At 51.7% G+C, this 20,980-nt stretch overlaps 1 protein-coding gene across 1 annotated transcript in view; it reads right to left on the bottom strand.

Moving 5' to 3' along the window:
• The window catches only part of TULP1 (TUB like protein 1), a 34,805-nt gene extending 18,037 nt beyond the window's left edge, over window positions 1–16,768 (bottom strand). Inside the window, exons 1-3 of the mRNA XM_045015763.1 lie at window positions 16,497–16,768; window positions 13,126–13,174; window positions 189–318 (exon numbers count right to left, since the gene is read on the bottom strand). Of these exons, the coding sequence (XP_044871698.1) occupies window positions 189–318; window positions 13,126–13,174; window positions 16,497–16,543 (226 nt within the window). The 5' untranslated portion in view covers window positions 16,544–16,768. The remainder of the gene's footprint in view (window positions 1–188; window positions 319–13,125; window positions 13,175–16,496) is intronic.
• Window positions 16,769–20,980: the final 4,212 nt, after the last annotated feature.

Genomic DNA, 20,980 nt, shown 5'->3' with positions numbered 1-20,980 from the left:
CCAGTGCTGCTGGAGAGGAGAGAGGCAGGAAGCCAGCACAGAAGGGTAATGCACAGCCGGGAAGGCAGCAGGTGTGGGTTGTGTATGCATGTGTGATTCAGAGCCCTCCCTGATTTCTTATCACCCCTGTCCGCAGCTCCCAGGGGCTGCCTGTCCCTGGCTGTGGCCAAGCTGCTCACGTCTCTTACTCTGAGAGGGGGCGCTGGGCTCCTCTGCCGGGCTCAGGTTGTCCAACTTTTTTACTTTTGATTTCTTGGGCTTGGCTTCCAGCGTGGGCTCCTGGCGCTTCTTCTTCTGCTTCTGCCCCGGCAGGAGGCGCTGGATGGAGGGACACATCATTTACAGGCATACAAAAGACCCAATAACAGAGCCCCGGCCATGGAAACCCTATAGTCCACAGGCACAGTCCAGTACAACCCACTGCAATACAGAACATGCACAAGGGGGCCAGAACCCTTCTGCACGGGGGTGCAGTCTGCATAACTGCAATGCTTCCTGGGACAAGTGGGTCTCCACAGAGCCTCAGAGAGGAGGGGCAGGGCGATAGGAGAAAATGAGAAGGCCACAGTGAGCAGAACAGACAGAGGCTGGAATGGGCACAGGCAGGAGAGAAGGGATGTGCAGGGAGGGGAAACTGAGGTGAGAGATCTAGGAGGGAACAGAGCTGCCAGGTGAGGATGAGAAGAATGATGGACCCTGAGAGCAGGAGGTATGCAGGCAGGAGAGGGGCAAAGGGTCCAGTACAGAGACAGAGGGAGGGAGAAGATAAAGGAAAGATCAGCCTGGCCCAATCTGTTTGGTGTCTGGGTCTACCTTCAAAACCAGACACACTCGCCGACTGGCTAAGCAGAGATTTTAAAGAAATGCTCCAGTGAAGCACTGGCAAAGGTGAGGGCCAGGGATGAAGGGGCAGGTGGACGGGGCTAACAGCCCGCAGGGAAGGGACCTAGCTGGCTAGGGGAAGAAATCCTTAATCTAGACATCCCCCGTGCTGCTTGAAAAAAAACAGTTTTTCCTTAGTGGGTCCCTCCTTCAGCACCTAGAGCCTGATTCCCATTTCACCCAGCCTGGTGTAAATCAGGAGTAACTCTGCTGAAGTAAATGGAGTAACTCTGCTGAAGTAAATGAAGTTATACTGATGTAAAAGCAGTGTGAATAAGATCAGAATCACGTCCGATATCTTTCTCCCGTTCTCCAGTCCTCTATTCAGCAATAACATTTTCCCCTCACCGTTTTAAAAAGACGCTGCCAGGGTGGTCCAAAAGGAAAGTTTTGTTAGGGAAAAATAAGACAATAAAACTTATTTTAATACACTGATTTCTCCTTTTCTTTTACCTTTCCCCCCTTTCTTAACAAAATGAAAAGCCTCTTTGTACAATAACGTGGATTTCTTTTCAATGTGCCCCTGCACCATCTACAACACAAGCAGTGCCCGATTGTGCTAATGCCTGGGAGCCAATGTGAAATGATCTGATCTGAAATGTCAAAAAGGAAACCACCACCACCAAATAAGAGAATTAGATTTTTTAAATTTCCCCCCATTTTAAACCATTTCAGGGGTTAAAAGAAACACAGGTCTGGACTCCTCTGCTTTTGTTTTTTAATTGGATGTTTAATCTGACAATGTTCCTTTAAGTGCTAAACATTAACACCTGGATCTTTCCTTCACAGTCATTCTGCCCACAGGCTGATGTTGAGACATGCAGGGAACCGGGAGCCAGACAAGCCTTTCCCAGCCAGGGATGGTGGCCAGAGGGTCACAATCGCCTAAAACTCAAACCAGGCTTCTTTATTACGTTCTTTTCCCTGTCTTTTTTCATAGGCTGCCCTATGGGTGGGGACAGAACTGCACCGTGGTCACTGTTTTTGTCATGGATTTTCTGCTGACATAAGGGGAGAGATGGCCAGCCCTGAAGTCATATCGACTCAGAAGGGCTTGGTGGTTGGCCACCCTAAGCTGGAAACTTGCAAAGGAATAAACCTTCCTGCCAAAAGTGTCCAGTCTCCTGGCATCTTTGTCCTTGGGGGTGGGTGCGGGCTGACCATGACGTTCCCAGTGGTTCACTGACTACACCACCAGGGAGTTAGGTGCCGGATGGGAATACAGGTATTTGTGGCCCTTAGCCGGCACAAAGTATTTCCTCTCCGCTTTCCTGGAGATGGGGGCCAAGGAAGCTGGGGTTTGCCACAATGTAGTTGAGATGTTGCCTACCCTCTGGTGGAGAGGTAGGGCCACCCGGCTCGGTGCCGAGGATGACAGTACATTAAAGAGGGAGTCAGGTGGCTCCTCCATCTCCTCAGCCTGGAACTGGAGTTTGGACACCACCCACTTGAGGTGCTCTTGGTGAGCCTTGAAGTCCTCCTGTGGGATGGGCGGCGGTGCCGCTATGGTGTCCTCCGGTGCTGTCGAGGGGACTGGCACAGAGCCTAGGGCGTTGGGCAGTACCGGTGGGTTGATCCCCAGGTCAGAGTCCGGGCACAGTGTCATTGGCTCGGGACCCATTGATTTCTCCCTCTGTCGAGGAGGGAAGGCCGAGGGAGCCTGAGACACTCTGGCCACCAAGCGGGATCTCGCTTGGGCGGGCATCTGCGGCCATGGTGCCCATTGATACCATTGCCCTTGCCATGGTGTTCCGTGCCACTGTCCAACTTGGGTGCCAGGTGGTGCCGTTTGTTCTCGTTGAGCTGTCTGACTTGGAGATGGGCGGTTGGGTGCTGATGCGGAAGTCACGGTCAATCGCACGGTACTGTACGAGTGGCAAGAGCAACGGTTTCTGCGATGGTGCCATCCGTGTGACCGGGACCTCGATGACGATTGGTACCCATCCGAGGTGCTGCTCCTGTACTCGCCCCGGCGGCCGGAGCTACGATGCTTCGGTGCCGGTGAATCTCAAGAGGAGTTCCGAGAGTGATATCTGGTGGAGCGGAACTCGAATCGGAGCGTCTATGTTGGTGGTGTCAGGATCGGCTCCGGTAGCTGCAGCGCGAGGAGGAACGTCGGTGCCACTTATTGCGGTGCCTGCGTCCCTGGTCGCAGGGCATGGAGGAGCCCCAAAGCTCCTTCGCAGGTGGCGAGCCGGTCAGCCTGAGCAGGGTAGAGGGCTGGCGCGAGCTGTGTGAAGACCACGTCGAGCGAGGCAGCTGTTGTTGGAGCGGGAACTGTGCCACGTCGGGGAGGCCTGTTGTGCTTCCAGTGGCATTTTCCCTCGAGACTGGGGGCCCATCTCAGGTGGCGCCCCAGGTACCGGGAGGGTTAAAATGTCACGTGCGGCCTGTGTGGCCTCCGGAGTCGACGGCATCCTCTCCACAGGGGAGGCACGTGCAAACGGGACCAGGCTGCTCCACTCTATGTGAGTCAGAGGTCTGGGTCCCGAGGGGGATCGTGGGCTGCCCAGCTTGGGTCCGGCCTCACCCCTATCTTTCTCTCGGCGCCGCTGAGTCTTCCCCTGCTTCTTGGAGGGGGAGCGGTGCTGGCTAGTGGAGGGGACTTCACTCCATACTGAAGACGCGGTGCCGAGCACCGAGTCTGTTCAGTGTGCCAGTGCCACTGCTGATTCCATTAGGAGAGCGTGAAGCCTAATGCCCCTCTCCTTCTCAGTCCGGGGCTTGAATGATCTGCAGATCCTACGTGCTCACTTACCTGGGTCTTGCCCAAGCAACGGAGACATTTAGTGTGCGGGTCGCTTCTTGGCCTAGAACTGCAACAGGAGTCGCACGACTTGAAGCCTGGGGCACGCCCCGAACCCAGACAACTAACTGGAGAAAACTATTTAACTATTGGAAGAACTGTACTTCTAAGGCTAACTAGAGAAGCTGCAGCAAGGCTGGAGCACAAAGTTCTGACTACCTTCACTGGCGTCAAGAAGGAACTGAGGGTGGCGGGAAGTGCACGGCTCCCCTTATAGTGTGATATGCAGGCGCCACTCCAGGGGTCCCAGCGGTGCTCCCCCCCGTACGGGTACTGCTAAGGGAAAAACTTCCGGCATCGGTGCACATAGCAAGCATGCATACCTACTGTGGAATACACATGAGCAATCACTCGAGGAAGAACTTTCTGGTTATTACCAAACTGCCATGATTTGGACTGGCAGAAACCATCCACCTCTGTGCTCTTTCATTGTCTCACTCAACCTGCTCCAGCTGCAGTTTTGTTGTTGTGGTGGATGGGAGGTGGTTGTTTTTTAAACAATCCAAAAATATCCTTCCAAGAATTCCTTGTGCCTCGGGGAAACAGCTTCAAAGAACAAAAGAAAAATCAGATTGGGCCACATTCTTCTGAAAGTTTCTCCTGCCAACATCGTTTTTTGAAGCAAAATTCCCAAGCCGCCATCCTCCCGCTGAACTTTGTACTGTGCCCGCGAGTCTTTCTTGTGCGTAGAGGGCGGTGTGGATTATACTTCTTCCAAAGTCTTCAGGTTGGAGATCCCCAAAAACCTTTTCTGCTGGAGAATGGAATTCCTGAGAAGGCAGCATCCATCGGCTACAGGAGCAGGCCAATTGGCAATAGGAATAATTGCCTCCAGCCCCAGAACCAGCACGTTGGAGCGATCTCCCCAACACAACATGAATCTCATTACATGTCAAGCCCCTGCCCAGAGCCAATATGATACAGAGGTCATAGGAGAGTGACGAAGGTCTGCTGGCAAAGAGCCCAGAGTGCTGATGACTTGACCTTCTGGAGAGTTAATGCAGGTCAGTCTCTGGGGACATGGGATATGCCTTCACGGGATGGGCCAAGCTATTTGTGATGTGGTGAAGGCCAAGACTATAACAGGGTTCAAAAAAGAACTAGATAAGTTCATGGAGGATAGATCCACCCATGGCTATTAGATCCACCCATGGCTATTAGCCAGGTTGGGCAGGAATGGTGTCCTTAGTCTCTGTTTGCCAGAAGCTAGGAATGAGCGACAGGGGATGGATCACTTGATGATTCCCTCTTCTGTTCGTTCCCTTTGGGGCATCTGGCATTGGCCACTGTTGGAAGACAGGATATGGCTAGATGGACCTTTGGTCTGACCCAGTATGGCCGTTTGTTCTTATGTGGAAAGAATGAAGAATTAAGCCAACAGATGGGACTTGGCTACAGGTGAAATGTCTCTCTACTCAGCTTCAGAACTGCCAGGCTCAGCAGACCAGAGGTCTGTCTAGCTCAGTATCGTGTCTCTGGCAATGGTCGGAACCGGCTGTTTGGCAGAAGATGTAAGAACCCTGCTGGAGGCAGAGGTGGGATAACATGCCCCCAGCATTGGTCTCATCCTGGTCTCTAAGAGGTTGGCACCTCTGAAGCATGAAGTTGAATATCCCTTCCAGAATCATTGAAATGCAGAGCTGGAAGGGACCTCGAGAGACCTAGTCCAGCCCACTGCACAGAGGTGGGACCAAGTAAACCTAGACCAGCCCTGACAGGGGTTTGTCCAACCTGTTCTTAGAAACATCCAATGATGGGGATTCCACACCTTCCCTTGGAAGCCTATTCCAGATCTTAAACTACCTTGCCAGCTAGCAAGCTTTTCCCAATAGCTAATCTCCCTTGCTGCAGATTAAGCCCGTTACTTCTTGTTCTACCTTCAGTGGATGTGGAGAACAATTGCTCCCCATCCTATTTATAACAGCCCTTCGCATATTTGAAGACTGTTACTGGGTCCGTCCATCCCCCACTCAAGACTAAACGTGCCCACTTTTTAAGCTTTCCTCACAGGTCAGGTTTTCTAAAACTTTTGTCCGTTTTGTCGCTCTCCTCTGGACTCTCTCCAATTTGTCCACATCTTCCCTGAAGTGCGGCACCCAGAACCGGACCCAGGAGTCCAGCTGAGGCCTCACCAGGGCCAAATAGAGCGGGATAAGCTGTAACGCTGCATATTCTTGATATCCACGTGACTAGCCAATCCCTTCTCTGAGCAGAGACAAGAACAACAGAGGCGGGGGGGGGGCAGTCATTAAAGGCGCAGAGAGGAGTGGGAGTGATAAGGAAACAGGTTTGTGAAAGGAATTGGAGCTCTCACAGCAGTTCCTAGTGGGCAGGTGTCCTCAGCTCAACACACACCAGCGTTCACAACTCTGGGACCTATGCTGTGCCTACTCTGGGGATAAAGGGAGGGTTTCAGTCTGCAGGGCTGACAATATCTTTGCTTTAAAATAAAGGCGAACGGGACTAGGGGGTTTAGGCCAAATTCATGGAGGTTAAATCCATTAATGGGTATTAGGCAGGATGGGTAAGGAAGGGTGTCCCTAGCCTCTGTTTGTCAGAGGATGGAGATGGATGGCAGGAGAGAGATCACTTGATCATTACCTGTTAGGTTCACTCCCTCCAGGGCACCTGCCATTGGCCACTGTCAGAAGACAGGATACTGGGCTGGATGGACCTTTGGTCTGACCCAGTATGGCCGTTCTTATGTTTGTTCTTATGTACCATTGAAATGAACAGGAGCTGTGTGTCTAAGTCCCTGTGTCAGCACTGAAACTCTCAGCCGAGCAGCTGAAAGCTTTTGAGGGTAGAACCTGCCTTGTGTCCAGTCGCTAGCGACTGGACACATCTCCCTCGCCGAGAGAGGACGGCATAGAAATGGGTCCGAGCCTAAACTCAGCTCCAAACCTCACCCAGCTCCTGGGGAAGCCTGACTCGGATGTAAAAGCTCAGGCCTGTCTCTAACTAAACAACACAATGACAGAGCAGAGAGGGGCGGCTGAGAGACATTTACTCATGTCAGAGTCTGTATTGCGTCCATCACAGTAGTATCTGGGTGCGTTCCCAGAACAAAACAAAACCAATGTTGCCCCAAAGCCAGGCCAGTTCCTGCCTCTGCACTGCACTTGCTAGCAAAATAATACTGGTGTGTGAAGCACGGACTATATGTGTGTCTGTGCACCTCTACAGTGGCACAAATTTAGTTTCTGGGAACCAACAGGGCTTGATTGCCAGGGGAGGACTCTTTGGAGAAAGGAATATTCTGGCTTTCGTTCTAATCACAAGCCTGTTGTTTCTTTGCTCATCTGGTTATCACAGCACTAATAGCTTTCTGCCCTTCTGTCTTGCCCACTCTGAGGATCTCTGAGCTCTCTACAAATGCCTTCTAACACAGGCATTACTTCACAAATGTGATTAAATGAAGAGTTAATGAGCCTCAGATGTGGTCGCTCCATCTCAATAAAAATACATTGGAATTGGAAAAGGTTCAGAAAAGGGCAACAAAAATGTTTAGGGGTATGGAACGGCTTCCATATGAGGAGAGATTAATAAGACTGGGACTTTTCAGCTTGGAAAAGAGACGACTATGGAGGGATATGATAGAGGTCTATAAAATCATAACTGGTGTGGAGAAAGTAAATAAGGACGTGTTATTTACTCCTTCTCATAACACAAGAACTAAGGGTCAGCAAATGAAATTAATAGGCAGCAGGTTTAAAACAAATAAAAGGAAGTATTTCTTCACACAATGCACAGTCAACCTGTGGAACTCCTTGCCAGAGAATGTTGTGAAGGCAAAGACTATAACAGGGTTAAAAAAAGAACTAGATAAGTTCATGGAGGGTAGGTCCATCAATGGCTATTAGCCAGGATGGGCAGGGATGGTGTCCCAGCCTCTCTTTGCCAGAAGTTGGGAATGGGTGACAGGGGATGGATCACTTAATGATTACCTGTTCTGTTCATTCCCTCTGGGGCACCTGGCATTGGCCACTGTGGGAAGACAGGATATGGGCTAGATGAACCTTTGGTCTGACCCAGTATAGCCATTCTTATGTTCTTTCAGCATGTGGCAGATTCAAGAACAGAACCCGGGAATCCTGGCTCATGTGCTCTTCTGCTCCCTGCAACTAAGCTATGGGTTTGTACTGACAGTGTCTACATTTGTGTTACCTCTATCAAGGGCACAACATTTTAAAAACCATAGAAACAAATTTTGGATGGAAAACCTCTTTGGCCCATCAACCTAATTGAACCTCCATTTCACAGAAGGACAGCCCCACCTCTCCCCCCATGTAGCCAGAGATGTTGGGAGCTTTGAGGTAATTCTCCATTCTTGCCTTAAATTCTCAGCTTCTACAATTCTTTGCAGATTTGTTGTGTGCAGTGTTGTTGTAGCCGTGTTGGTCCCAACAGGACATGAGAGAGACAAGGTGGGTATGGTGATATCTTTGATTGGACCAACTTCTGTTGGTGAGAGAGACAAGCTTTCAAGCTTATACAGAGCTCTTCTTCAGGTTTTTTCAGATTCTTGCAGGTTAGTTGACAGTTCAGCGAGCTTTCTTCTCAGAGAAGGAGCCTCTCTGGATATCTAATCTAATCTCATGTCACCCAGGTCTCAGAGCAGGTGGGCTTCTATCTTCTTCTGGTTGAACATGTGGGTCCTTAGGAATATAGGAACTACCTGACTTGATCAGACCATCTAGCTCAGGATCCTGGCTCCAACACTGGCCAGCACCAGCTGCATCAGAGAAAGGAGCAAGAAACTCTAAAGTGGGCAGTTATGGGATAACCTGCCCCTAGGGGAAGTTTCCTCCTGACCCCCAGTGGTTAGAGGTTGGCCTGGGCCCTGAAGCAGGAGGGTTGATGGCCATTCCAAAACTATTCTAAATCTAAATAGCCTCATTATCCATATAACTATTCCAGGGGTTGGCAAACCTTTCAGAAGTGGTGTGCCAAGTCATCATTTATTCGCTGTAATTTAAAGGTTTCACGTGCCAGTAATACATTTTACATTTACAGAGGCTGGCAGATGGAACCCCAGACGGGCAGTGGGCTGAGCGGACCGGCGGCTGGGATCCCAGGCCAGCAGTGGGCTGAGTGGCTCAGCCCGCTGCCGGTCTGGGGTCCCGGCCGCCAGCCCCTGCCAGTTGGGGTCCCGGCTGCTGGTCCCACTCAGCCCGCTGCTGGCCCAGGATTCCGTCCATCCAGGCCGGCAGTGAGCTGAGTTGCCAGCCTGAGGTCCTGGCTGCTGGCCTGGCTCAGCCCGCTGCTGGCCCAGGGTTCTGTTCATCCAGGCTGGCAGCGGGCTGAGCGGGGCTGGCAGCAGGGATCCCAGGCCAGCAGCAGTGTGCCATGGTAAATCGGCACACGTGCCATAGGTTGCCGACCCCTGAACTATCCACTCCTTCTTTGAAGCCTGCTAAGCTCTGGGCCTAGATATCCGCATACCTGTTGGCTGGCTAGGTGGGTCCAAATTCAGGCCTTTCTTCATCAAACATTCCCTCTGCCCCCTGGCTAATCCTTGCTGCCATTCACCAAGGTGTCACCAAATTTAAACAACAACAGAGGTTGGCCCAAGCTGCAGAGGTTGGGACCTGGATCAGAACGTCCCCAAAGCTCAGGTGGGTTTGATTCGGGGTTTCAGCTCAACCTGCTAGACAATAGGATGGTGCTGGCACTGGAACAGACCCGAATCGGGGGGCGGCATCTGGATCTGTGGGCTGGTTCTTACCCGCCTTTAAAATAACAGTTTTGAATCAGTGGTTTGTAAAGCAGAATGACTTACCACCGAGTGGCCCAATGAACGGAAGCAAAGGGAGGGAAAGAGAAAAGGCAGTTAGTAACCAGCCAGGGGATGGGAGGTGGAGAGATCACTAGCTAGAGGATACAGAGCATGGTGTACTCAGGTTCCAACTGCATTCAGGGCTCCAGGGAAGTCCGTAGATGGTACGGTACCAGCTGGTAAGGTACTGTAGCTGGTCCTGCCAAGGCTCTATTCAAATCAGGAGAGAAGGAAATCGGAATGCATCCTCAGCCTCGCCTGATAAAGCTTGTAGCAGGGTGGCACAGCCCTGGGAGAGGGCTTGGAACAGCCCTGGGAGAGAGCTGAGGCTGGGAAGGAAAGCCTGGGCTGATTGGGGAAAGCAGGCTCAGCTGTGGCCAAGCCCCAATCAGGCCCAGCTGGTCCCTGTAAAAGGCTGTGAGCCAGAGGCCCAGGGGAGTCTCTCTCTGGCTGTAGAGGGAGATGGGCTTGGCTACAGGGACCTGAGCAGGGTACCTGAGTGGAGCAGGGCTGGGGAAAGGCAGAGGAGCCGGGGAGCACCAGCCTGGAAAGCCCCAGGCTGCAGCCTAGCATTAAGCCAAGCGGTACTGGGGGTTGCAGAGGGCAGCCCAGAGATAGGCCAAGGCAGCAGGTCCAAACCCCTTTGCCTATGATGAGTGGCTGATACTGCAGTCTGCCCCAGTGAACAGGGGCTAGATGGAGACTGGGCAGTAGCCAAAACTGAGGCAAAGTGGGGGTAGTGGGTTGGGGGTTCCCCAGGGAGGGCAGACCCAGATTGGAGGGGTTACTGCCAGTGGGCAGCACCCACAGCTAAAAGGGCACTCCTGGGAGGGACACTGGGGCCAGAGGACAGGCAGATCACTGGCCTGCAGAGGGCGCTCCGGAGGCTGGAATGAGCTCATTCCCAGGAGTCACCAGCAGGAGGCGCTGCAGGGGTGAGTCCGCTCCTCTACAAAGCTCTTTCACCTACACAACACCTGCAGAGAAGGGATAACTTCCCTGGGAAGGACGTTTCAGTCACTCACTAGACTAGCACGCTTTCTCAGGTGTGTTCCATGTATTGTAACGAACACGGCCACCATGTGGGTGTTTCAGGTGAGCGTGGGAGGCCACTTCTTGGGAGGAGACAGGGCTAGGGCTGTGCGAGCAGCAGGGGTGCACATGGTCCCCCCTCTGGGGCATTAGTGTTGGGGCTGGGGGCAGCAGCTGGGAAAGGAGCATTTCTCTCTCAAACAGGAAGATGCTGGAAGGGGAGAGAGCCAAGAAAGTTGTGATGGGGCAAAGGAGGGCTGAAGAATCGGGAGCCATCACGCCCACTGGCCAATTCACACCCTTCCTCTAAAACAGCAAAGCACTGCTCTGATGGACTGGCCAGCATCATGTCTCCCATTCCCCCTGGCCCAGCATAATCACGGTGCTCCGACATTCATCTACAGCGGAGACTGTGAAGGAGGCGTCTTGCTTCGCAGCCAGGGAGTGACAGGAGGAGCCTGTGCTAAAGACGATTGGGGTCCTATGGAAGAGTGGTGGCAGGTAAAGAGATTTCAGTGACTCCAAGGTGTCCAGAAATAGCTTGTGAGAACCAGTTCCTCTGGGACTGAGGTCACCCAAAGCCAGAGCACAGAGGAAGTGGATGGATTAGATGTACCACACCTAATCCCATTGAGCCGGGGCTATAAATAATGAGGATTCATCAGATAGAGACCACATGGCTTGGCAATTAGCTAGATAATAAAACATTTGGGAAGTAGGTGCTGATTTAGAGCCCGCAGCCTGGTGCAAGGTGATGTAAGTAACACCAGCTGCAGCCTCTCGCTGGATTGCTGCTGTGTTCGCCATTAGATCAAATCACCTTTCACGTCCCCACCTACAAGCTGCGCTCCAGTGGTTTCATTCTGGGCTGCTGCGTGGGCTGGGGCTAATTATAAATTGATACTGAAATGAAAAAGGAAACAGAGTAGGTCTGAGTCACTTCAATGAAATAGCGCCATATTGTGATAATTAACGATCTCCTGGGACATTTTGCAAGAGAAGGGGTGTGACCTCCACTGCCCTGGCCAGATTGCATCTGCCTCCCTACTTTCTTCTGCAGCTTCAACGGGCTACCAGTTTCTCCTTCCCTAAGCTGCCATGTGTTGTTGCTGTGTGCTGTTAAACAGCAGATGTGTTGCACCCCAGAGGTGGTCGCCCTTGCAGGATGTGCAAAGTAATTCGTGCTCCAACTAGTTCTGTAGCGCTAGTGGTGAGGACAATATTATCCAGACTACTGAGAAGATAAGGCCTTTGCTCTGAGTTTTCATTCCAGAGAGTTTATACATATGCAATATACTCGTTTAAAAAGATTTTGATGGACAGAAACTCTTCAAGCTCCATCTGGATGAAAATTGGAAGATCACCGTCAGATCCTAATGAGAAAAGCAGCTCCCTGTCCGTCTTTGCTCTATTGACCATGGCATACAGTTCAAACAGAAGAGGAGATTTTGGTAGGCAGAACACAATTACCTTCATCAGAATAAGACCTTCCAGGCCAAGTTTCAGCTGTAAACCAACTGTTACGAACCGCTGGAGAGAGGAGCATGTTGTCACAGAAACACTGACAGACCCGTAAGCGTCGGAATGGGGCTGTCAGCTGCTGCTGCCACAGATCAGAAACCGTTCCACCCATTGAGGAGTCATGTATATCTCAGCCCAGACCTTGAGACAAGCGTGGAGCAAGGAATTGACTTGCCCCAGGCGATGTGCTGCAGCTACCGGAGCCGATCCCGATGCCACCGACGCAGGCGCTCTGATTCGAGTGCCCGCAGTGAGCGGGCAGCATGTGGGATGAAAGACGCGGACTGATTTCCCTGCTGAATTCGATTTTGAACACCATTGTAAGCTGAAGCCACGTGAGCTCTGCCATAGCTTTGGCCCCACCAATCAGCCATATCTAAACCATCTTTTTCCAGCTTCTCTAAAATAACCTCAGTAATCAGCTGCCTTGCTTTGGTGTGGAGGGCAATGAAATCTGCAAAGCATTAAAGAGGGCTCTGAATGGTCCATTTAGGGCTCTTGTTGGAAGGAAAGAGCAACAGAACAAAACAAAGAATGGGGTCCCGTACATGCCTGGTTCCACTGGAATCATTTGAACCCCCGTTCACACGGGCCCGCTCAGGCCCCAAGTTCAGAGCTGGACCAGAATTTAGCCAAAGTCTTGGCTGCGGGTGGTGTAGGGGAACCAGCTGGGGTCACACTCGCATGGGTGTGTTTGGGTAGAACCTGCTAGTACAGACTCCAGAGAGGGCAGCGTGTCATTCCCAGAACTCATCATTAGTTCTAAGAGCCTCATACACAAACACAACTGCTTTGTCTGAGCACAAGAGACTGGAGAGTCCCTCCGTTCTGGGCTCACAACCCATACCCCCAGTCTAGCCCATCTCTGTGAAGCACCGTCACAGTCACAATTATCTTCCCAGCCCTGCCAGCAGGCTCAGTCCAGGAACACAAACACAGATCGGTACCCGAAGCAGACGGCAAGTCTGAATCTCCTGCATTCTCATTAGCTACTCTCAGAAACTGTGTGAGATACTGCTGTGATGGGAGCCATAGGAAAACTGAAGGTAGGCAGATGTATAGGGGCTTAGCAATAGGCAGGAGAAGAGTGGGAAGATTTTCTTACCTGCTTGTTAAGTTTCTGCTTTTGGGGGCTCCCAGGTTCCTCATTCACACTGTGGGGGGAAAAACAGTGCAATGAGATGAAGGCCTGCGTTTCCAAAAGCGACGGTGATTTTGCGTGGCTCCGTTTTCAAGGGCCCACCTGGAGTGGCCTTAAAGGCCGTGCTTAATTTGTGCCAGGGCCTGGCAGTTCCGAGCACCGGCACCTCTGGGCCTGGCAGTTGTGAGCCCCGGCACCTCTGGGCCTGCTGCATCACTTATGGATGTAAAAAAATTGCTTGAGTCCTGGCACGCCTTTCATTACAAATTAAGCGCTGCTTAAAAGGGCTTGATTGTCAGAGGATGGATGCTCAGTGCTGTCTCACACAGCATGCCCCAAGCTGGGCTCCCAACCGTGGAAGCAGCCGAAGTCACCAGTCCCCTTAGAAAATCGTGGAGAGAGAAACAAACAAACATTGACCCTTGGGTTTACATCAATCCCAGCTGAGAGAGAGAGAGAATCCACTGCCTGCTCCCACTCCCCCATATGCTCCCTGCCCACTTCTTTCTTCTGGGGCTAGAGGGAACACACTTCTGTACCAAGAGGGCATTCTGTAGGCTGGCGTATTACAGGTCACTAACACAGGATCTCTGAGCCAGAGGTGGACAATCCACAGAGGCTCCCTGTGTGCCCTTCTAAGTTGCCACAGGCTGTTTCCTATCCCCTTTATTTCCCACGGGTCTCAGTTCCCATTCCCATCCTTGCCTGTTCTTCTGGCTGCTCCCAGGACTTGTGGCTGTTTGTCAGAGGAACAGAGAATTTGGGAGCATTTACAATAGAAGAACCAGCAAACAGACCCCCAGCAAACCCAGCTGTGCAACAAGGTAGTTCCGGGACACCCAGAACAGCTGCACCAGCTGTTAAGGCTCTCGGGGAGGGAGGGAGGTTCTGCTTCTGGTTTAGCCCAGAAAGTCCTAATGCTGCTCAGAGCTGGAGATGTGGAGTGGGGTGGGCAATGGCAGATGGGATAGGCCAGCAGTGCTCAGGCTGCCACGGCACCATTGGTAAAACATCTCTGAGCAGAAATTGCGGCTGTCCTCTGGAGAGGTGACCCTCACATTCCAGCAGATGGTACTGCAGCCTGTCAATGTAGCTAGCAATGTTTGTTGTTAAATACTAATTACATATTTATATATATATATATATATATATATATATATATATATATATATATATACACACACACACACACACACACACACACACACACACACAGAGCAGTGGCTGTTGGGGGGAGGGATCCTTTGGCAGGCTTGCGGCCCAGTGGTCAGGCAGAGGAACCCCTGCTGGAATGGGTTTTGTGCATTTTCAGACCAGAAGGGATTAACCAGTCTGACCTCCTGCCTAACCCAGGCCAGAGGATTTCACCGAGTGACTGATTCCTGCATCAAGCCCACAAGTGCTGGCTGAGCCAGAGCAGATCTTTTAGAAAGAGACACCCAGCCTGGATTTAAACACCCCGTCCCATCCCCAAGTAAGATATGCTAGGGGTTAATTACCTCACTGGTAAAATAATCAATACATAGATACAAATTTCACCTCATTTCTACTCTGAATTTGTCTAGCTTCAACTTCCGGCCATTGGATCTTTGTCTGCGAGATGCAGAAAGCTTCTTTCCCATTAGGTACCTACAGTCAGTGATCAGGTCACCTCTGTGAACCTACCCCTTTGTTAAGCTAAATGGATTGAGCTTCTTTAGTCTCCCTGCAGAGGCAGATTTTCCAGAGCTCAGTAATTCTTGTAGTCCCTCCTCCCCCCGAATCTATCAACATCCTTTTTGAATTGTGATGATCCTTCCAGCCAAAGACGGACAGAACCTCTTTCGGATCCTGGCAATGCCAGAGGGGGTGTTGCTGATCCCTGAAAAATATCTCGGTCATCGCTGGCCCAGGAGTGGATGTTTGGGTCTCTGACACGGCAGACGATAGCCAACCCTTGGTCATTTCTGGCCCATTGTGGCTAGTGGAGATGGTGAATGTCAGATTACTAGCTTCGCTCCCTCCTGGGTTTTGGAGCAAGCATCTGTTTGCAGTCTTACAGATTGCTGCTCGTTTTGGAATGGACTAAGAAGCCATCAGCTGGCCCAAGAAAATTCTGCAGGCCTCTCGTCTAACTCAGACCTCTGCAGTCCATCGGAGCAGCCATCTGAAATGCCCAGTGTTCTGCTGCAGCGTTTCCTGGGGGACATACAGGAGTCCGAGGAATACACTGGCTAAGGCAGCAGCAAAGCACACATCCAGAGCATGCCAGTGACTCCGAGGGTGTATGCTCGGGTGCGTAGGGACTCAGTAATAATTCCGTGCTCCCAAATACAGCCAGCCTCTCTGGTAGGTGAGCCTGACGACAAAGATACCTTAGGACAGTGTTTCCACGCAGCCAGCCCCACCAGACCCCTCCCAAGCAGGAGACCCCTGGAGCAGCCCCCGCCCCCCCAAGCAATCCCCGTTCTTCACTCTTTGTTCAACAGACTCTGCCTGCTTACAGCTGGTGGAAATTTTCCGATGGGAGGGTTTCCTGTAGTAACAGGGCAAGTTTAGTCGAAACCAAAACCTTTCCTGTTTTGATTTCAATGACAATTTCAATGGGCACAAAGTCGATAAAACACATTGTGTGTCAACAGCATCGTTTCAATTCATTCCGTTCAGACTTGTAAATTCGAATATGAATGGTAATGTGATATTTATATCTATATCATACAGCATCATGTTTTGACATGATTGAAAACAAACTTTTTGATGGCCCTGAATGGACGTGTTTTAGAATTTTCATTCTCTGGCCAATTGCATCTTGTTCTTCCGATTCCAAATGATTAGCTCCTCCCCGCAAAATATTGAAATTTCCCACAGAATGGAAATTTCCCTTGCTAGCCAACTCTAGGTCTGCTGACTGATGACTGTAGAGTATCCCTTCCCACAGGAGAAAGTGGGATGGGATCTCCCCAGGGCAAGATTGAGGTACACCGATAGACTGTGGGGGAACCCTAAAATGGTAGGCTCCCATTGGGGTCCACGGGAAAGCCTTTCTCATCTTCCATAAAGCTTTGGATGAGGCCCTGAATGAACATGGAGAGACTGGTTTCCTGGAGAGCAACGTTCCTCCAAGTCAGGGGTAGGGTCTACACTAGGGAGACGTCTGTGTTTGATCGAGGCAATGCTCCCTGACTGCTCAGGAGTAGAGAAGCGCTGAGGCTAGAAACCCAGGCTGTAGTATTCCACTGTGACCTTGGAGCCTAATCTTCAGACAAAATTAACCCCTCCCCACCACCTTCCCCCTACAACCAGGACCATGTCAAATGTGTGTGAGCAGCCAGGGGCAGAAGGAACCGAACACTCACCTGTCTGAGGTCCACACCTCACGCAGAATCTCCGACTGAAGGGGCATGGCAAGCTGCCGGCGGGGCTCTGGCTCACGGGGAAGCGAGGCTGGGCTGCAGACCTGGAGCACAAAGTCACCTTATTGGCAGATGTGAAGCTGGAGCGCTCCCTACTCCTCCTCCAGATGTTCGTCCTCTCCGGCACAGATTTGAAAACGGCGCACACAGACGGGGTGGATTTTAAATGCAAGACGTGACCATCTACAGATTTGACCCTGTCTGGCTGGGGAATCCCCGCTCCGGCTTGCCCGTTAATCTGCCCCAGAGAATCCTGGGGCAGCCTCACAACATTCGCTTATTTCGATGAAGTTGATTAGCTGATCAAATTCATTTTCTCTGGTACCCACCACCCAGCCTTCAGCGCAGGCAGATCTGCGTAGCGCTTCGGCGGCCGCGGAGAGCCACAGAGACGATTAACTTTTTATTTCTCTTGAAACTCGGTAATAGGATTTCAGGGGCTCATGGCCAGGCAGCCAGGCCTCCGGGGAGGTTCTATAGAACGCAGCAGCTGTCACAGTAATTCATTCAAACAGGGGCCAAGGGAGCTTGATGGATCACACAATATACCGCTGCGACTGTGGATGAGCGAGTGTAAAACGCATGTGTGCCGTGCACAGAGAGAGACACACAGACAGACAGCGTGTGTGCGTATACAGTTAGTGAGTGCGAGTGCGCGTGTGTACAGCACACCGGAGTTTCAATGGCATCTCTCTGTGCTCAACAAAAGCTGGAGCAGGGCACGCCGGGCTGGGATGGAAAGAGAAGGGAGCTGAAGTCTGATATATGATCAGCTATAGAAGCCGGGCCCTTCACAGGGGAGATGTCGCTGTGGGTTCGTCTCCACTGCGATCCGAGGCGTGACTGCAGCATGCGTAGTACCAGACTAGCCTTCATCTTGCTAGCTCCAATAGCAGCAGCAGCAGCAGCACAGGCTGGACAAGCCGATGAGGGATACGTGCTGGCGCAGCACTAGCAGGGAAGCTAAAGCAGCACAGGCTGGCTGCGTAGATTTCAAGGCCAGAGAGCCCATTCTGAGCACGTTGTCTGAGCTCCTGCATTTCCCGGAGTTTACCGCGGTGCGACTGAGAGTCCGGTCTGCCTCCCCATTGACTCCCACCATATAAACCACTGACACTCAGTGGAGTTCCACCAGCATGAAAGCCGTGCAAGAGGCAAACCAGGCCTAGGATCTCTTTGGGTCAGTTACCCCTCACCCTCTCTGGCATCACAGAACACCACGCCCCCATCGCCATATGCCCACAGTGCAAGCGGAGGTGTGGCTGCCGCTTCCTTCTAGCGTGGCTACCTGCAGACAAAGCCCTCAGCATTGCTGGGTAGTCAGCGCTAATGATTCCACTCACATGACCTCTCCCTCCCCCCATTTTGGTGGGCTGATGCCATCGACACAGGCAGGTTCAGCTTAAACATGAGCAGGGGGCTGGGCAAGCTATTCTGAGCACTCCAGCCCCACATCGCTCAGCCTTGAGACCAGGGATTTCAACCCTGATCTACTTAGGAGAAACACAACCTGACTGAGCTGGGCCCCGATGTAACTGCCCTGGCACACAGACGCCATCCTGACCCGGTGGCCTAGAATTGCTGTGGAAGATGATACCGTGGGGCCTGGTCCTGCACTGGCTTACCCCAGTTCCTAGGGGAGTGGCGTCCGGCCGGCGTGCACAACTGCACGACATAGAGCATCAGGGCTACTTTACGGCGTCAAGCCCCACAGGCCAAGGGGGCCTGGTTCTGTGTAGCTAATCCCTTTACCTATCTATGCCACACTCAGCCCTTTGCATATTCAGCCCCCGCTTTCCGCTAGCGGAAGCGGCGCTTGCAAGACCTGGTCGCAATGAGTCTGTCTGCACGGGGGTTCCAGCCGCAGGGGCTGGATTAACCCACAGGCTAATAAGGCTACAGGCCTTAGACCCTACTGGTCAGGCAGGGGGTGCAGCCGGGGCCGGGTGACGGGGGAGCTTGCTCATGCAGCCCGGCTGGAGCGCTCCTGCCAGCAGGAAAGGCAAAGCAGCCCCCTGTGGCTTGGCAGGAGCTCAGACCACCGCCTGCTGCTGCGTCGCCCTGGGCTGCAGGAACACACCGACAAGGATCCGGTTAACACTGGTGACCGGACACTAAAAATCCGGTTACCACGGGAACCCGTTGCCAGCCAGGGGTGTCGTTTGAGCAGGCATTGCCCCCTCCTCAGCAGCTCCCCCCAGCCCCGATTTCTCTCCTGGGCTGAGGCTGGACGGCAGCTCCAGGACACTGCCTCCTGGGTCCTAGTGCCCCTCATGGTCATCTTCTATGTGTGCTGGGTCCCATTTCTGGACAACTGGTGAGTGCCTGGGCTGGGGGGGGAGGGCAAGGGGGTGGCGGGGGGAAGAGGCAGTACCAGAGCGGTAGGGGGGGGAACTTGCACAGAATCCACATACACACTATCCAGCTCCAGCCAGAACTACAGCCCCTCCCGTGTCTAAGGAACGAATTCCCACACATTTGTAGGAAAACCAAAACCAAACCTCCCATTCTGGATACCAGTCCTTTAACTTTACCGAACTTTCCATTGAGGGGCTTCAGATGTATGATGCACTGTGTTCAACACTGTATTGAACTGTATTAAACATCAAAGAAATCCAATTTTTCTTCTTTGATGTATTTTTCTGTACTTGGCTGCACAGGCCACCAAGTTCTTTCCTTATGCTCAGCCTAGTTCCACCAGCCAACGCATCTTTGTATTTTTAAGGGGTTGCAAAAGCACTGGAGGAAGCTCAACACACAATGTTGTAGGTTTCTCCTTCCCTCTCCCTCAAGGATTTTAAATCCACTTCTTAGCAGGCTATGATAGAAAGACTGGCTGAATAGGCTAAAGGCTGGTTCTCTAGCAGTTCAATCCATCATAAAAGTACCTCACATTTGATTTCTTTTGAGTTTCATTCCAAAAACTTAAAGCTAAATAAACCTGAAGTTAGTCCTCATTCTTCTGCCCCAACTCAAACTAACTACTTTCCCAAGTGGAAAATATTGGGTGAGCATGGAATGTGATCCGAGAAGGGAACAGGAACACAGGCCAATTCCTGATGACAGTTAAACCTGTGTAGCCTTATTGACTTCAGGGAGAACAGATTTTTGCACAAGAATAGATTTGGGTCCCTTCTGCTTTTTCACACTGGTATAAGCAGAATCTCTTTCACTTTCCTCCCCTAAGCTCTGCGCACTTTAAGTCCTTTGATTCTAATTGCGGCAGAGCTTGGTGACAGAGTGGCCCGATGTGGTGAATCACTGGAGATTAACTACACAAACTGAGTATCATCCCACAAATAATATTTGGGTCCAATTCATTGTCCTCAGTCAGTGCCACACTGGGAGGCAGCTTTCAGAGCAAGACAAGCCTAAAATACAGCACCCAATGTAATTTCCCCACTCCTCCTTCCTCTACTTCAGTGGATTTTACACCCGAGTGCTTTTCTTTTGCATAATAAGAGTTGTCGCCTCCCAGATTGCAGTCAGAGTGACATAGGGTGTGTGGTGTAGAGTCCATACCTTGGGGGAAAACACCTGCAAGGCTTGGCTTTGCCTTGTGCCATGTGGAGAGCGGAGGGTAGACGCACAAGGTGGAAAGAGGTGAGCAGGATGGGGAATGTGGCAGTGTTCATCCTCATACAGATGAGCTCTCCGCTTCCTCAGAGGAAGGAGGCCCAGGAGAAGGACAGCGTAGCATCCCCTGTGCTACCTCTTACTCAGAAGTATCTGTAGAGAGATGTTTGATGACTTCATCTTTTTTTTTTTTTTGGCAATATAGCATTCATACTTAGGCCCTTCCCCCCATTAGCCTTAGGCCCCTCGTAACCTTAATCCTGCCCTGCCTGCCACACAGGCATCCTGCAACCCCCTGCTCCACCCTGGGGCTCGGAGCCAGCTGGAGCAGCCCAGAAACTGGGTGGGAGGGCATGTAGCCAGGGCACCCATACAATGAGTTGAATCGGCTTATGTGAATGGGGCTCTTTCCAAGCCTGGAACCCCCGGGAGGGGGCAGTACCAGTGCCTGCCCTCTGTCAGTGAACACCTCCACTGGCACGGATGACAGAACGGTCGACAGGGTTCCACCCTTCTTTACCCTGGGGGTGAATGGAGCCCAGGAAATGATACAACCATTCAGTGCTCTGCTTGAAGACAACTTTCTCCCCTCTTTCCTGTGTAACAGCAGGACTGGGAACCCTGAAGAACAGACAGGCTAGTTGTTAGCAGCTGGCTGTACTATCTAATCCATCTATGTATTTACCGGTGTGCAACTCCATAGCATCTAACATTCCCTTTGAAGTTACTTTGCTTAAATATTATGCACGCAATCACATCTCTGCCTACTGACTAGTGTCACTGGGTCTTTTTCACCTGTTGAGTTGACGAGGTTTTGGTTTTTAAATCTGATGCGACTCAGCTGTCAGGAC

Source organism: Mauremys mutica, chromosome 4 (assembly GCF_020497125.1).
Source record: "Mauremys mutica isolate MM-2020 ecotype Southern chromosome 4, ASM2049712v1, whole genome shotgun sequence".
NCBI classification, from domain to species: domain Eukaryota; kingdom Metazoa; phylum Chordata; order Testudines; family Geoemydidae; genus Mauremys; species Mauremys mutica.
Note: the sequence above shows the minus strand (reverse complement) of the source record. Positions and strands in the feature narration are given on the sequence as shown.